Source organism: Anomaloglossus baeobatrachus, chromosome 1, assembly GCF_048569485.1.
Source record: "Anomaloglossus baeobatrachus isolate aAnoBae1 chromosome 1, aAnoBae1.hap1, whole genome shotgun sequence".
Taxonomy (NCBI): Eukaryota; Metazoa; Chordata; class Amphibia; order Anura; family Aromobatidae; genus Anomaloglossus; species Anomaloglossus baeobatrachus.
In genome coordinates this window covers 414,058,462-414,071,127 of record NC_134353.1, presented here as the reverse complement: position 1 = coordinate 414,071,127, position 12,666 = coordinate 414,058,462, and the positions used below count along the sequence as shown (strand labels likewise).

Here is a 12,666-nt window from a genome sequence, read left to right as displayed (position 1 = left end):
CTTCTTGAATGTGGTTTTGAGTAGCCTGAGGGGTGCCGTTTTTGGAATGGTGTCACTTTTGGGTGTTTTATGTCATGTAGACCTTTCAAAATCGCTTCAAATGTGATATGGTCCCTAAAAAAAGTGGCTTTGTAAATTTTGTTGTAAAAATGAGAAATTGCTCATAAACTTTGAACCCCTATAACTTCCTTAAATTTTTTTTTTTTTCCCCAAAATTTTTCTGATGTAAAGTAGACATGTGGGAAATGTTATTTATTAATTATTTTGTGTCATATGTCTCGTTGGTTTTAGAGCATAAAAATTCAAAGTTTGAAAATTACAAAATTTTCACGAAATTTCCGCTTTTTTCACAAAGAAACGCAAAAAATATCGGCCTAAATTTACCACTAACATGAAGCCCAATATGTCACGAAAAAATAATCTCAGAATCACTGGGATCCGCTGAAGCGTTCCAGAGTTATAACCTCATAAAGTGACACTGGTCAGAATTGCAAAAAATGGCCTGGTCTTTAGGGTCAAAATAGGCTTGGGGCTGAAGGGGTTAAAATTATTTATTTAAATAAAAAAAAAAATGCATTCGGTTCCTCTTATTTTGATATACAGCCAAGATAAGCGCACGGCTGGGGGCTGCAGTCTGTAGCCGTATGCTTTATCTAAGCTGGGTATCTTAATATGGGGGACCTTACGCAAATTCTTTAAATTTACTTATTTTTTACACCGCGATACGGACCCACAGATAGCGCCTGTGATTAGTTGCAGTCAGACGCTGTCACACAGGCTGGGGATGCGTTTGACTGCAACCAATCACAAATGCCAGGACGGCCAGTAGGCAGGGAAAGCAGTGCATATGGATGAGCAATGACGAGCAGCCCAGAAAGAGAATATGCGGCTGGGGGAGCAGTAAACAGCCACGCCGGAGCCTTGGTAAGCATGAAGTGCTTTCTCCATTCTTATTATTTTTTTTAATTTCCTGAGTGCCAAATCCAGATCTGTTGAGAACACATTTGGACTGGAATTCAGTTTGGGGCTCCCTCTTGTCACCAGTGCTGGTAGTAGAGTTAATCTGCTTAACAGAAGCCAGACAGCTGATGATGATTGGAAATTAGGCTGCTCAGACTGGTCCTATATAACTGAGTAGTGTTCTCTCGGTCTGGGCAGGTGTTCAATGTTGTCTCATGTGGTGCTGTGGACATTCTGGAGTCTGCCCTATATCTGTTTCCACCTGACCTCCTTGCAGATAAGTTTTGTTTTTGTACCATTTGCTGGTTTGTTTCCCCTTTCTTGTCGTTTTTATTTCTGTAGTATTAAGCCTTGTTTCCTGGTTTCTGTTTGTGTGGAGTTGGATCATTCCCTGCTGGGAATGTCTGTGTACCCAGCTCCATATTCTGCAATGTATTTTTGTTTTTTCAGGCTCATATTAATTTCAGTACTTCCTCTATATTAGTGTTTTGCTTGGATCCCAGTAACACCAGATTACTCATATAGTGGGGAAGAGATCGTGTATTCTCAGTTTTTTCATATCAGGTGTGTTGGTTTTTTTTGTTAGGGTTTTGCGCGGCTGCAGGCAGTGCTCTTTTCTGTCCTATATAGATAGTTTGGGCCTCATCTTTGCTGAATCTCTTCTCTACCTGTGTATTGTATTTCATCTTGTCTTACCGGCTTTACATGTTTGGGGGCTACCTATAATCTTTGGGGAACTGCTCCGAGGCAGATTAGCTTTCCTTGTTTTTCTCTCTTTAGGAACAAATAGCTCGCCGGCTCTGTTGAGGCGGCCAGGTCATTGTAGGCACGTCCTACGGCTACTTCTAGTTGTGTTTTCAGTTAGAGGTCTGCAGTCAGCTGAGTTTCCAACCACTCTGGTGATTCTCTGGGTTTCCTAGTTTCTACCCCTTTGATCCTCCCCGATCACTGAACATAACACACTTGAGTACCTTTGAAACCGAGCAGATCCAGACTTTTACAGTCTGAGCCTACCCATCACCAGCACCAACTGGCTAGAGACCACCCATAGAGGTTTTTGGTCTGCTCAATGTTATGCATGAAAATAGAAACAAGTTGTTTTTTTTTTCATTTGTAAAAAAAAAACAAAAAAAAACCACAAATCAGAAAAATAGCTTTTAATCTCTGGCTTTACTTTCTACACAATCTGTATTGAGTCTTCTCTGTTACAAACCTAAATTTCTTACAGGAATATTAATGATCATTAGTGTTGAGCAGATCCGAACTGTAAAAATCCAGATCCGCGCAGTTTCATCGTCCGATCCAGGTCCAACCCGATCTCTCTCATCAGACCCGGACTTTTTCAACCCGCGACAGATCCGCCGGACCCAGATTATTAGAAGTCCACTCAACTCTAATGATTATTGATGTGAAAGAAAGAAAAACAACAATAAACATCTGGAAAACAATATAAATTCTATATATCACGGCAAGGCAGAGTGCAGATGTCCATGAATCACTGTTGAAGTACAGACCACATGGGAATCTTCTCACCCGAATGTGACAGCTTCATCTAGAATGTCAAGTTCAGGTCAGGAGGCCCACCCATACACCGTGCATCGTGGTTCATGCTCTGACATTAATTTGGTCTATTAAGTACTTTGTTTCTTAAAAATAAAATACTGACTGCAGCAAGCCATTGGGGGAGAAAAAAAAAAAAAAAAAAAAAAGAGTAAAAAGTTTTTCACACCAAGAATCCACTCTATTGCTGCTGCTGACACCTTTTGCTGGAGGACAGCTAGTGGTGGCGCAATGACCTGTCACCTAACCACTGATTGGGTGCAGGATCAGGACATCATTCTGATGTAGACTGTCTGAATGGCAGTGCTGGTTCATGGAGCAGATTTGAAGGGTGTGTGTGTGTATAATACATACAATTTTTTTTATTTTCTTTTGTTCCTGTGGCTTGCCAATGTAAGTTTTCCTTCCTCTTTATTCTAAAGGAATATCAGGTTCTTATCACAGCATTATGGTGAGCATTTCTTATTGGGGCTACTAATATGACAGAAAGATACAGAGATGACCGTTTGGACATCCCTTTTACAGAGTCTGCATTTACTTAGTGATTTCCAGGGGAAAGTGCAGAACCAAATTGAACTTCATGTATGCTACAGTTAACGGTTTGCAGCCCTTGCTACACAGAAGAGTATCCCATGCCAAGTGCTAAAATCCAAAGCTAACCTGTGTAAAAGAGCATATTAGGCTGCTTTCACACCTCCGGTTTTTGCTATGCGGCACAATCCGTCACTTTGCAGGAAAAACGCAACAGTTTTTTTTTTGCTGCCGGTTGCGATTTTCCTGCATAGACTTTAATTAGTGCCGCATTGTGCCGCATGGCCTTGTGTTCCGTCCGGTTTTTGCCGCATGCGGCAGATTTAGCCGATGCGGCGGCCGGATGGAACGTTGCCTGGCACGTTTTTTTCGTGCGGAAAAAAAAAAAACGCATCGCGCCGCATTCGGCCGATGCGGCGCATTTTTCAATGCATGCCTATGTCGGCCGGATGCGGCAATAACCGCATCCGGCCGCCGCATGCGGTTTTTGCCACTGCGCATGCTCAGTAGCATGCCGCAAGCGGCAAAAACCGGACTGGCCGCAAAGGAAAAAAACTTATGCAAAGGATGCGGTGTTTTCACGCATCTGTTGCATAGCTTGCACAGCCGGATTGAGCCGCAGAGCTCAAGCCGGATGTGTGAAAGTAGCCTAAACGTGTCTTTTTATATATACTTATAACATAAATACACACAAAGCAACGTACATAAGTGAGATGAGTGTGTCCATATAAAAAAAAATAAATTATGAAGAGCAAAACAAAGTACACACTGGAAGGAATATTAGAAGCAAGTAGTGATACTTCTATACTAGAGACGGAAGGAAAGGAAGTTGTAAGGTGCTATACAATAGTGATAATGTTGGGCTACATTCCTGAGCCTCCCTCCCCCATCACTAGAAGAAAAAAAAAAAAAAAAAATAACCCACTATAAAAATCATCATTTACATAGATTAGACAAAGCATTATATTGCAGTTTGGCAATAAAACTGTATCTGGAGTTTAAAAAAGCTAAATCGGCAACAATGAGAATACAGCACTGTTTTTAAAGTGGCATTTCTTGTTTTAATCTTCATTTTTCAGTATAGTCAAGTAATTTACATATAGACAGAGGAAATAAACAAGTGCTGTTCTGAGCACAACCTTCATCAGGAGAAGAACATGATTTCTGCCTTGCCAGATGCCTCCTCATGCAGTGGCTCAGCAGGTAAAGATGTTGCCAACGTTTCCTCTGGAACCACTGTTCTCATTTCAAGATAGCTGAAATCCCATTCATGGCAAAGGGCTTTTCAAAAAACTGCTCCAACGAGTTCACCCACAACAGTCTACTAGTCCTCATGCGCTACCTCATCATCTGTCAGAAGCTGCCCATTAGCAGATGGCGTTTCAGAAGGAGCCTGGGAAAGGTCCTCAAAGTCCTGACTCATGGTAGGGGAAATGATCGAGGGACTGGTATCACAAGACTCTGTGCTCTGCTCTGAAGTAGCAATGGTGGTGGCCGCACTCTTTGGGGTTGGGTCAAAATCATCATCATCTTCTAAAATGGGAGATTCATGTACATCTGTAATCAAGTGATACAAAAAATGGTTTATTTAAAAAGTACCAAAAGCATGGAGATACAGAAAGATCAAAAAAAAATCATTCAGATTTGTAGGGTTTTTTTTTTTTAAAAAGATGGCGAGCATAATATACAGCTTAAACGCTATGAAAACAAACAATTAAATAAACCTGCTCCTTGTAAAACTAACAGAATTCAGGTTTTAACGCCTTCATGCAGAGACCTATTTCTTTTTCCTCCCTTTCTTCCAAGAGCCATAACTTTTTACATTTTTCCTTTCACAGACGTGTAAGGGAATTTTTTTTTTACACACGAGTTTCACTTTTAACAGACACCATTCATATTGTCATGTGATGTGTTGGAAAGCGTGGAAAAAAAAATTCAAAGTGTGGCAAAACTGTAAAAGACTGCTCAATTTTTTTTTTATAATGATCATTTTATGGTCCAAGTGACCTGTCAATGCAATTACACAGCTACCAAACATGTTTTTTCCCCCTCACATTTTTGTAAATATTTTATATCTTATGGGACAACACTGAAGATATGACACTTTGATACAATGTAAAGTAGTCAGTGTACAGCTTGTATAACTGTGTAAGTTTGCTGTGCCCTCAAAATAACACAGCCATTAAGGTCTACGACACTGGCAACAAAAGTGAGCACACCCCTAACTGAAAATGGCCAAATTGTGCCCAAAGTATCAATATTTTGTATGCCCAGCATTATTTTCAACCACTGTCTTAGTTCTCTTGGGCATGGAGACCACTAGAGCTTCACAGGAGCCGCTAGAACAGACCTGGCAAGGGGCGGCCCGCGGGCCACATCCGGCCCGCCTACTCTCTGTGACCGGCCCGCCCGTCTTCAGCCGATGCAGTGGAGCTGGGCTGCAGCGTTCCGAGCAGGAAGAGATCTTGCACGTCTGCACAGTAAGTGCAGGCAGCAGAACGCAGGAGTCTTTCCTCTGTTCCCTGCCGGCACTAATTGTCAGTGACACACGCGCGCGCTCTGACGTTGTCAGTACTGCGCTGCGTGTGTCATTTCAAAAGTTCCCGCCCGGCAAGAGAAGAAGCAGCACAGCAGACGGAATAATTCATCCTGCAGGACCTGCGATGACGTCACGCCCATGTGACTGTGTGGGAGGAGACACAGGATGCCGGGCAGAAAGCAAAGATACTGAATCTTGAAGGAGATGTGGACACATGATGACTGGTAATAAGAAAAGAGGGGACATGAGGGGGAGGGGGCTGCAGGGTGAGTGGCATATGAGGGAAGATGGAGTTGCAGGGTGAGTGGCATATGTGGGAAGATGGAGTTGCAGGGTGAGTGGCATATGTGGGAAGATGGAGTTGCAGGGTGAGTGGCATATGAGGGAAGATGGAGTTGCAGGGTGAGTGGCATATGTGGGAAGATGGAGTTGCAGGGTGAGTGGCATATGTGGGAAGATGGAGTTGCAGGGTGAGTGGCATATGTGGGAAGATGGAGCTGCAGGGTGAGTGGCATATGAGGGAAGATGGAGCTGCAGGGTGAGTGGCATATGTGGGAAGATGGAGTTGCAGGGTGAGTGGCATATGTGGGAAGATGGAGTTGCAGGGTGAGTGGCATATGAGGGAAGATGGAGTTGCAGGGTGAGTGGCATATGTGGGAAGATGGAGTTGCAGGGTGAGTGGCATATGTGGGAAGATGGAGTTGCAGGGTGAGTGGCATATGTGGGAAGATGGAGCTGCAGGGTGAGTGGCATATGAGGGAAGATGGAGCTGCAGGGTGAGTGGCATATGTGGGAAGATGGAGTTGCAGGGTGAGTGGCATATGTGGGAAGATGGAGTTGCAGGGTGAGTGGCATATGAGGGAAGATGGAGTTGCAGGGTGAGTGGCATATGAGGAAAGATGGAGTTGCAGGGTGAGTGGCATATGAGGAAAGATGGAGTTGCAGGGTGAGTGGCATATGAGGAAAGATGGAGTTGCAGGGTGAGTGGCATATGAGGAAAGATGGAGTTGCAGGGTGAGTGGCATATGAGGAAAGATGGAGTTGCAGGGTGAGTGGCATATGAGGAAAGATGGAGTTGCAGGGTGAGTGGCATATGAGGAAAGATGGAGTTGCAGGGTGAGTGGCATATGAGGAAAGATGGAGTTGCAGGGTGAGTGGCATATGAGGAAAGATGGAGTTGCAGGGTGAGTGGCATATGTGGGAAGATGGAGTTGCAGGGTGAGTGGCATGAGGGAAGATGGAGTTGCAGGGCGAGTGGCATATAAGGGAAGATGGAGTTGCAGGGTGAGTGGCATATGAGGGCTGCAGACTGACAGAAGGATGTGAAGGAGTGCGGAGAGTTTGAGAGGGGTAAGTTGGGGTACAGGCAGGGTGAGATATGTGGGCAGGGTGTGTGACATATCGGGGTGTAGTGTGTGTGATCTGGGGGGTGCAGGTTGTATGGGGAGCAGGGTGTGTGAGATATGGGGGTGCAGGTTGTGTGAGATATGGGGGTGCAGGTTGTATGGGGAGCAGGGTGTGACATATGGGGGTGCAGGTTGTATGGGGAGCAGGGTGTGTGACATATGGGGGGGGTAGTGCATGTGATATGGGAGTGCAGGCTGTATGGGGAGCAGGGTGAGTGACATATGGGGGTGTAGTATATTACAGGTGTCTTATATGGAGGTGTATATAGTGGTGTAGTATATGGGGGTATAGTGATGTAGTATATTACAGTTGTGCTCTATGGAGGTGTAGTATATTACAGGTGTGCTATATAGGGGTGTAGTGATGTAGTATATTACAGGTGTACTATATGGAGTTGTAGTATATTACAGGTGTGCTATATGGAGGTGTAGTATATTACAGGTGTACTATATGGAGGTGTAGTATATTACAGGTGTGCTATATGGGGGTGTAGTATATTACAGGTGTACTATATGGGGGTGTACGATATTACAGGTGTAGTATATGGGGTGTAGTGATGTAGTATATTACAGGTGTATATAGGGGTGTAGTGATGTAGTATATTACAGGTGTACTATATGGAGTTGTAGTATATTACAGGTGTGCTATATGGAGGTGTAGTATATTACAGGTGTACTATATGGGGGTGTACTATATTACAGGTGTAGTATATAGGGGTGTAATGATGTAGTATATCGGAGGTGTATTATATAGTGGTGTAGTATAATACAGGTGTATATGGGGGTGTAGTATATTACAGGTATATGGAGGGGGTGTAGTATAATACAGGTGTATATGGGGGGTGTAGTGGTGTAGTTTATTACAGGTGTAGTATATGGAGGGGGTGTAGTAATGTAGTATATTGGGTAGAACTGAGGTAATTATATTAGTCCGGCCCTCTAAACCAATCCCAATTTCTCATGCGTCCCCAAGGGAAAATTAATTGCCCACCCCTGTGCTAGAATCATCTTCCATCCTCCATGACATCACGCAGCTGGTGGATGTTAAAGACCTTGAGCTCCTCCACCTTCCGTTTGAGGATGCCCCAAAGATACTCAATAGGATTTAGGTCTGGAGACATGCTGGGCCAGTCCAGCATCAGTATCCTCAGTTTCTTTAGCAAAGCAGTGGTCGCTTTGTTGGCACACAAACTTGTGGCCCGGTTTCGGAAGTGAGGGGCATCGTGCTCTGCCTCAGTAAGTCACAATACATGTTGGTATTCATGGTTTCCTCAATGGTCTGTAGCTCCCTACAGCTGACAGCACTCATGCAGCCCCAAATCATGACACTCCCACCTTTATGCTTTACTGTATGAAAGACACTTGTCTCTGTACTCTTCTCGTGATTGACACCATCTCAACCAAATTAGTTTATCTTGGTCTAAACAGACCACAGGACATGGCTCCAGTAATCCATGTCCTTAGTCTGCTTGTCTTCAGCAAAGCTGACAGCGGGTATTCTTGTGCATCATGTTTAGAAATGGCTTCCTTCTGGGACGACATACCTACCCATGACCGAAAGTGTTCGCACACTTGAAATTGTTCCAGGAAATTAAGGCATTTCTCCCAAGACTGTTGCAATTACAAATATTTTGTTATTGTTTATTTTTGCGTGTATTGGAACACCACAAAAAAAAAAAAAAAAAAAAAACACAAGTTGGGAATAACAACACCAAACCACAAAATTGTTGGCACTGGTCCACAACTGTTCGTTCAAACTCACCTGTGGCAAGTAACAGGTGTGTGAAATATAAAAATCACACCTGAAATCAGATAAAGGGGATAAGTTGTTATTGTAGCGCCATTTATTCCATGGCACTTTACATGAGAAATAAGCAGATTCAATCTTTGCTGTGTGTGTGTGTGTGTGTGTGTGTGTGTGTGTGTGTGTGTGTGTGTGTGTGTGTGTGTGTGTGTGTGTGTGTGTGCGCCACAAAAACTTGGAGGACATACAATATGAGAAGAGAACAGTCTGAGGACTTAAGAACCAAAATTGTTGACAAGTATCAACAATCTCAAGGTTACAAGTCCATCCTGAGAGATACTGATGTTTCGTTGTCTTTGGAGTGCAACACAAAGCAAGAAGCTTATAACCCACGGCACTGTAGCTAATCTCCCTGGACGTGGACAATAGAGAAAAAATTAATAATAGGTTGCAATGCAGAATAGTTTAGATGGTGGATAAGCAGAAAAAAAAAATGATCAAAGTTCCAAAGAAACAAGCTGTCCTGCAGGCTCAGGGTGCATCAGCGGGAAATATCAGTCGAGATTTCAATAACATAAAACACTATGGAAGGAGACCCAGGAGGACCCCACTGCTGATACAAAAACTTAGGCAAACACTTGGCAAATGAGATAGAAGGTTGATAAATGTAGAGTAATGCACCTAGGATGGAGTAATCCTATTGTTGCATATAAATTAAATGAAGTAAACTCGGGACTACAGAACAAAACTTGGGGATTCGGTTTACAAATAAGCTGAGCAGCAGTGGCAAAAGCAAACAAGATTTTAGGGTGTATAAAGAGATTAGATCCTGTAATCCCAACATATTGGTACCCCTCTATAAGTCACATCTGGAGTATGGGATTTGGGCCCCACATTTAAAAAAAAAAAAAATATCCAGACGTAAAAGTCAGTTCAAAGCCACACAACTATATTACAAGGAATGGAAGGCTTTCCAAAATGATGATGTTGGAAACATTGGACCCGTTTAGCTTAACCCCTTCACGACCTTGGATGGATCTATCCGTCATGGAGCGTGTCAGGTTAAGCCCCGCCCCCTGCCGCAGGCAGGCGGTGGCGGTCGGCACACATATCAGCTATTTTCAACAGCTGACATGTATGCCTGCATGTTGTGAGCGGAATCGCTTCCTCTCGCAACATTTAACCCCTTAAATCTCGCTGCCAAAGTCTGGCAGCGAGATCTATATGCGCGCGGCCATGGTTTTTACTTACCGCCGCCCCACCGGAAGTCACGTAAGTGATCACGTGACTTTCGGTGGTTGCCATCGTAGCATCGTAGGGTCATGTGATGACGCCTGCAGCTATGATGTTTCACTTTCACTTTCCCTGCTGGAGCAGAGGGAAACAGGAAGTGACTGTATCTGCTGTTTACAGCTGTATAGCTGTGATCAGCAGATAAGAGCGATCGGATTGCTGATCGCTATAGCCCCCTAGGGGGACTAGTAAAATAAAAAAAAAAGTAAAAAAAAAGTTTAAAAAAAAAAAGTTCAAATCACCCCCCTTTCACCCCATTGAAAATTAAAGGGTTAAAAAATAAAATAAATATACACATTTGGTATCGCCGCGTTCAGAAATGCCCGATCAAAATATTAACTCAATTAATCTGATTCGTAAACTGCGTAGTGGCAAAAAAAATTCCAAACGCCAAAATTACGTATTTTGGTCGCCGCATGTTGTACGCAAAATGCAATAACAGGCAATCAAAACGTAGCATCTGCACAAAAATGGTACCATTAAAAATGTTAGCTCGAGACACAAAAAATAAGCCATCACTGAGCCATAGATCCCGAAAAATGAGAACGCTACATGTTTAGGAAAATGGCGCAAAACGTGCGCCACATTTATTGCACAAACTTGTGAATTTTTTTAACCCCTTAGATACAAGTAAACCTATACATGTGTGGTGTCTACAAACTCGCACCGACCTGAGGCATCATATAGATACATCAGTTTTACCATATAGTGAACACTGTGAATAAAACATCCCAAAAACTATTGTGCGATCACACTTTTTTTGCAATTTTTCCGCACTTGGAATTTTTTTGCTGTTTTCCAGTACACTATATGGTAAAACTTATGGTTTCATTTAAAAGTACAACTCGTCCCGCAAAAAACAAGCCCTCATATGGCAAGATTGACAAAAGAATAAAAAAAAAAAGTTTCGGCTCTCAGAAGAAAAGGAGCAAAAAACAAAAACGGAAAGTGCCTGGGGGCTGAAGGGGTTAAAGAAAAAAGAAAAAAAAAAAAAGGGACACCAACATCTCAGAGGCGATCTAATGTAAATGTATAAATACATGTATGGTCAATACAAAGGGCCGATACATGACTTATTTCTTCCAAAGACAATACTAAGAAGCAGAAGCCACTTATGGGTGGAAGAAAGGCGATTCCGGCAGCTTAATAGGAAGGGATTCTTTGACGCTTTACAGTTAGAGCAGTCAGACTGTGTAATGTCCTATTGCAAGCGGTAGAAATGGCAGACACCAAGCTTTTAAACAGGGATGGATGATTTCCCTCAGCCATTTTTCAACCTATATAACTAGGTATTTAACCATGAAACTACTGTTGTCCGATAATGGAATGAGGCCTACAAAGTAAAAAACACAGTAAGTACAGTCACATATGGTGGAGTTTCATAGAGGTTTTTGTGCCTCTGGCACTATGTGCCTTGACAGTGTGCAAACCATCATGGGATGTGAGGATTACCAAAGGATTTTAGGTTGCAATGTAGTGCCCAGTGTAAGAAAGCTGGGTTTGTGTCCTACGTCATGGGTCTTCCAGCAGGACAATGACCACAAACATACTTCAGTATGCCCGAGAAATGGACTGAGCAAAGCGCTGGACAGTAATGAAATGGCCAGCAATGAGTCCGGATCTAAAGCCCACTGAATACTTGTGGAGTGATTAAAAATTACTGTTGTGAGAAGGAACTCCTCAAATATGAGGGACCTGGAGAAGTTAGTAAAAGAGGAGTGGTCCACAATTCTAGTTAAGAGGTGTAAGAAGCTTGTTGATTGTTATAAAACCCAATTCATTATTGAAGATACTTATTCCAAACGGTGTGCCACCAAATATTAAGATTAGGGTGTGAGGGTGTCAACAATTCTATCCAGCTCATTTTTTAAGTTGTGTGAAATTATGTCTGATTTGGGGTTTTTTTTTTGTGTGTGGTTAAAATACACAGGAAAGAAACATGTGCAGGACAAAACATGTGTAATGGCAATTTTCTGGGAGAAATACTTCATTTTCCGAAAAAGTTTATAGCTTACTAACACAGGATATTTGTCTTTTAGTGGCCCGCAGGCACCTAGCCCCTTAACAGTGCAGGGGCCCACCACAGTCAGTGCTTTAATTCAGTTTAATGAATTGCCAGCACCGGACACACACACACACACACACACACACACACACACACACACACACACACACACACTAAACTAAAATATTACTTTTTGTATGTACACAAAAGGCCTTTTTCGCTCAAATATGACTCACAAAGTTCTCAATCTGCATTAAGGTAGAGTCACACGGATGTATGACTCGCAAAACAACAAAATCTCACATTGCACTCGGCTCCATGTGAGACATATCTTAGATATGACGTTTTTTTCCTCAGCTCTAATCGGAATGAGGAAAAAAAAAATTTGTAGCATGCGGTGATTGTCTTTAAGTCTTGCATTACTTATACCCATACAATTCTATAGGCGCAAGATATCGGACTGCATGCTGATGACATCCAAGTGCAGTGCGATATACGCATAGGCTGACAATGAAGGAGATGGATAGACCCTACCCCTCTCCTCTGCGGCTGTGATCCGGTTGCAGGAGCAGGTCACAGTTGCTAGGCACTCTGCTCGCAGCAGAGCAGGAGCCGAAGGTCATTAGCA

The 12,666-nt window shown here is 42.9% G+C and overlaps 1 protein-coding gene across 3 annotated transcripts in view; it reads right to left on the bottom strand.

The window, feature by feature from the left end:
* Positions 1 to 814: 814 nt before the first annotated feature.
* The window catches only part of KXD1 (KxDL motif containing 1), a 29,076-nt gene continuing 17,224 nt past the window's right edge, over positions 815 to 12,666 (bottom strand). For 2 of the 3 annotated variants that reach the window (XM_075337855.1, XM_075337856.1), the window contains exon 5: positions 815 to 4,608. In XM_075337855.1, the coding sequence (XP_075193970.1) occupies positions 4,376 to 4,608 (233 nt within the window). In that variant the 3' untranslated portion in view covers positions 815 to 4,375. The remainder of the gene's footprint in view (positions 4,609 to 12,666) is intronic. The other variant, XM_075337854.1, reaches the window with a different exon arrangement.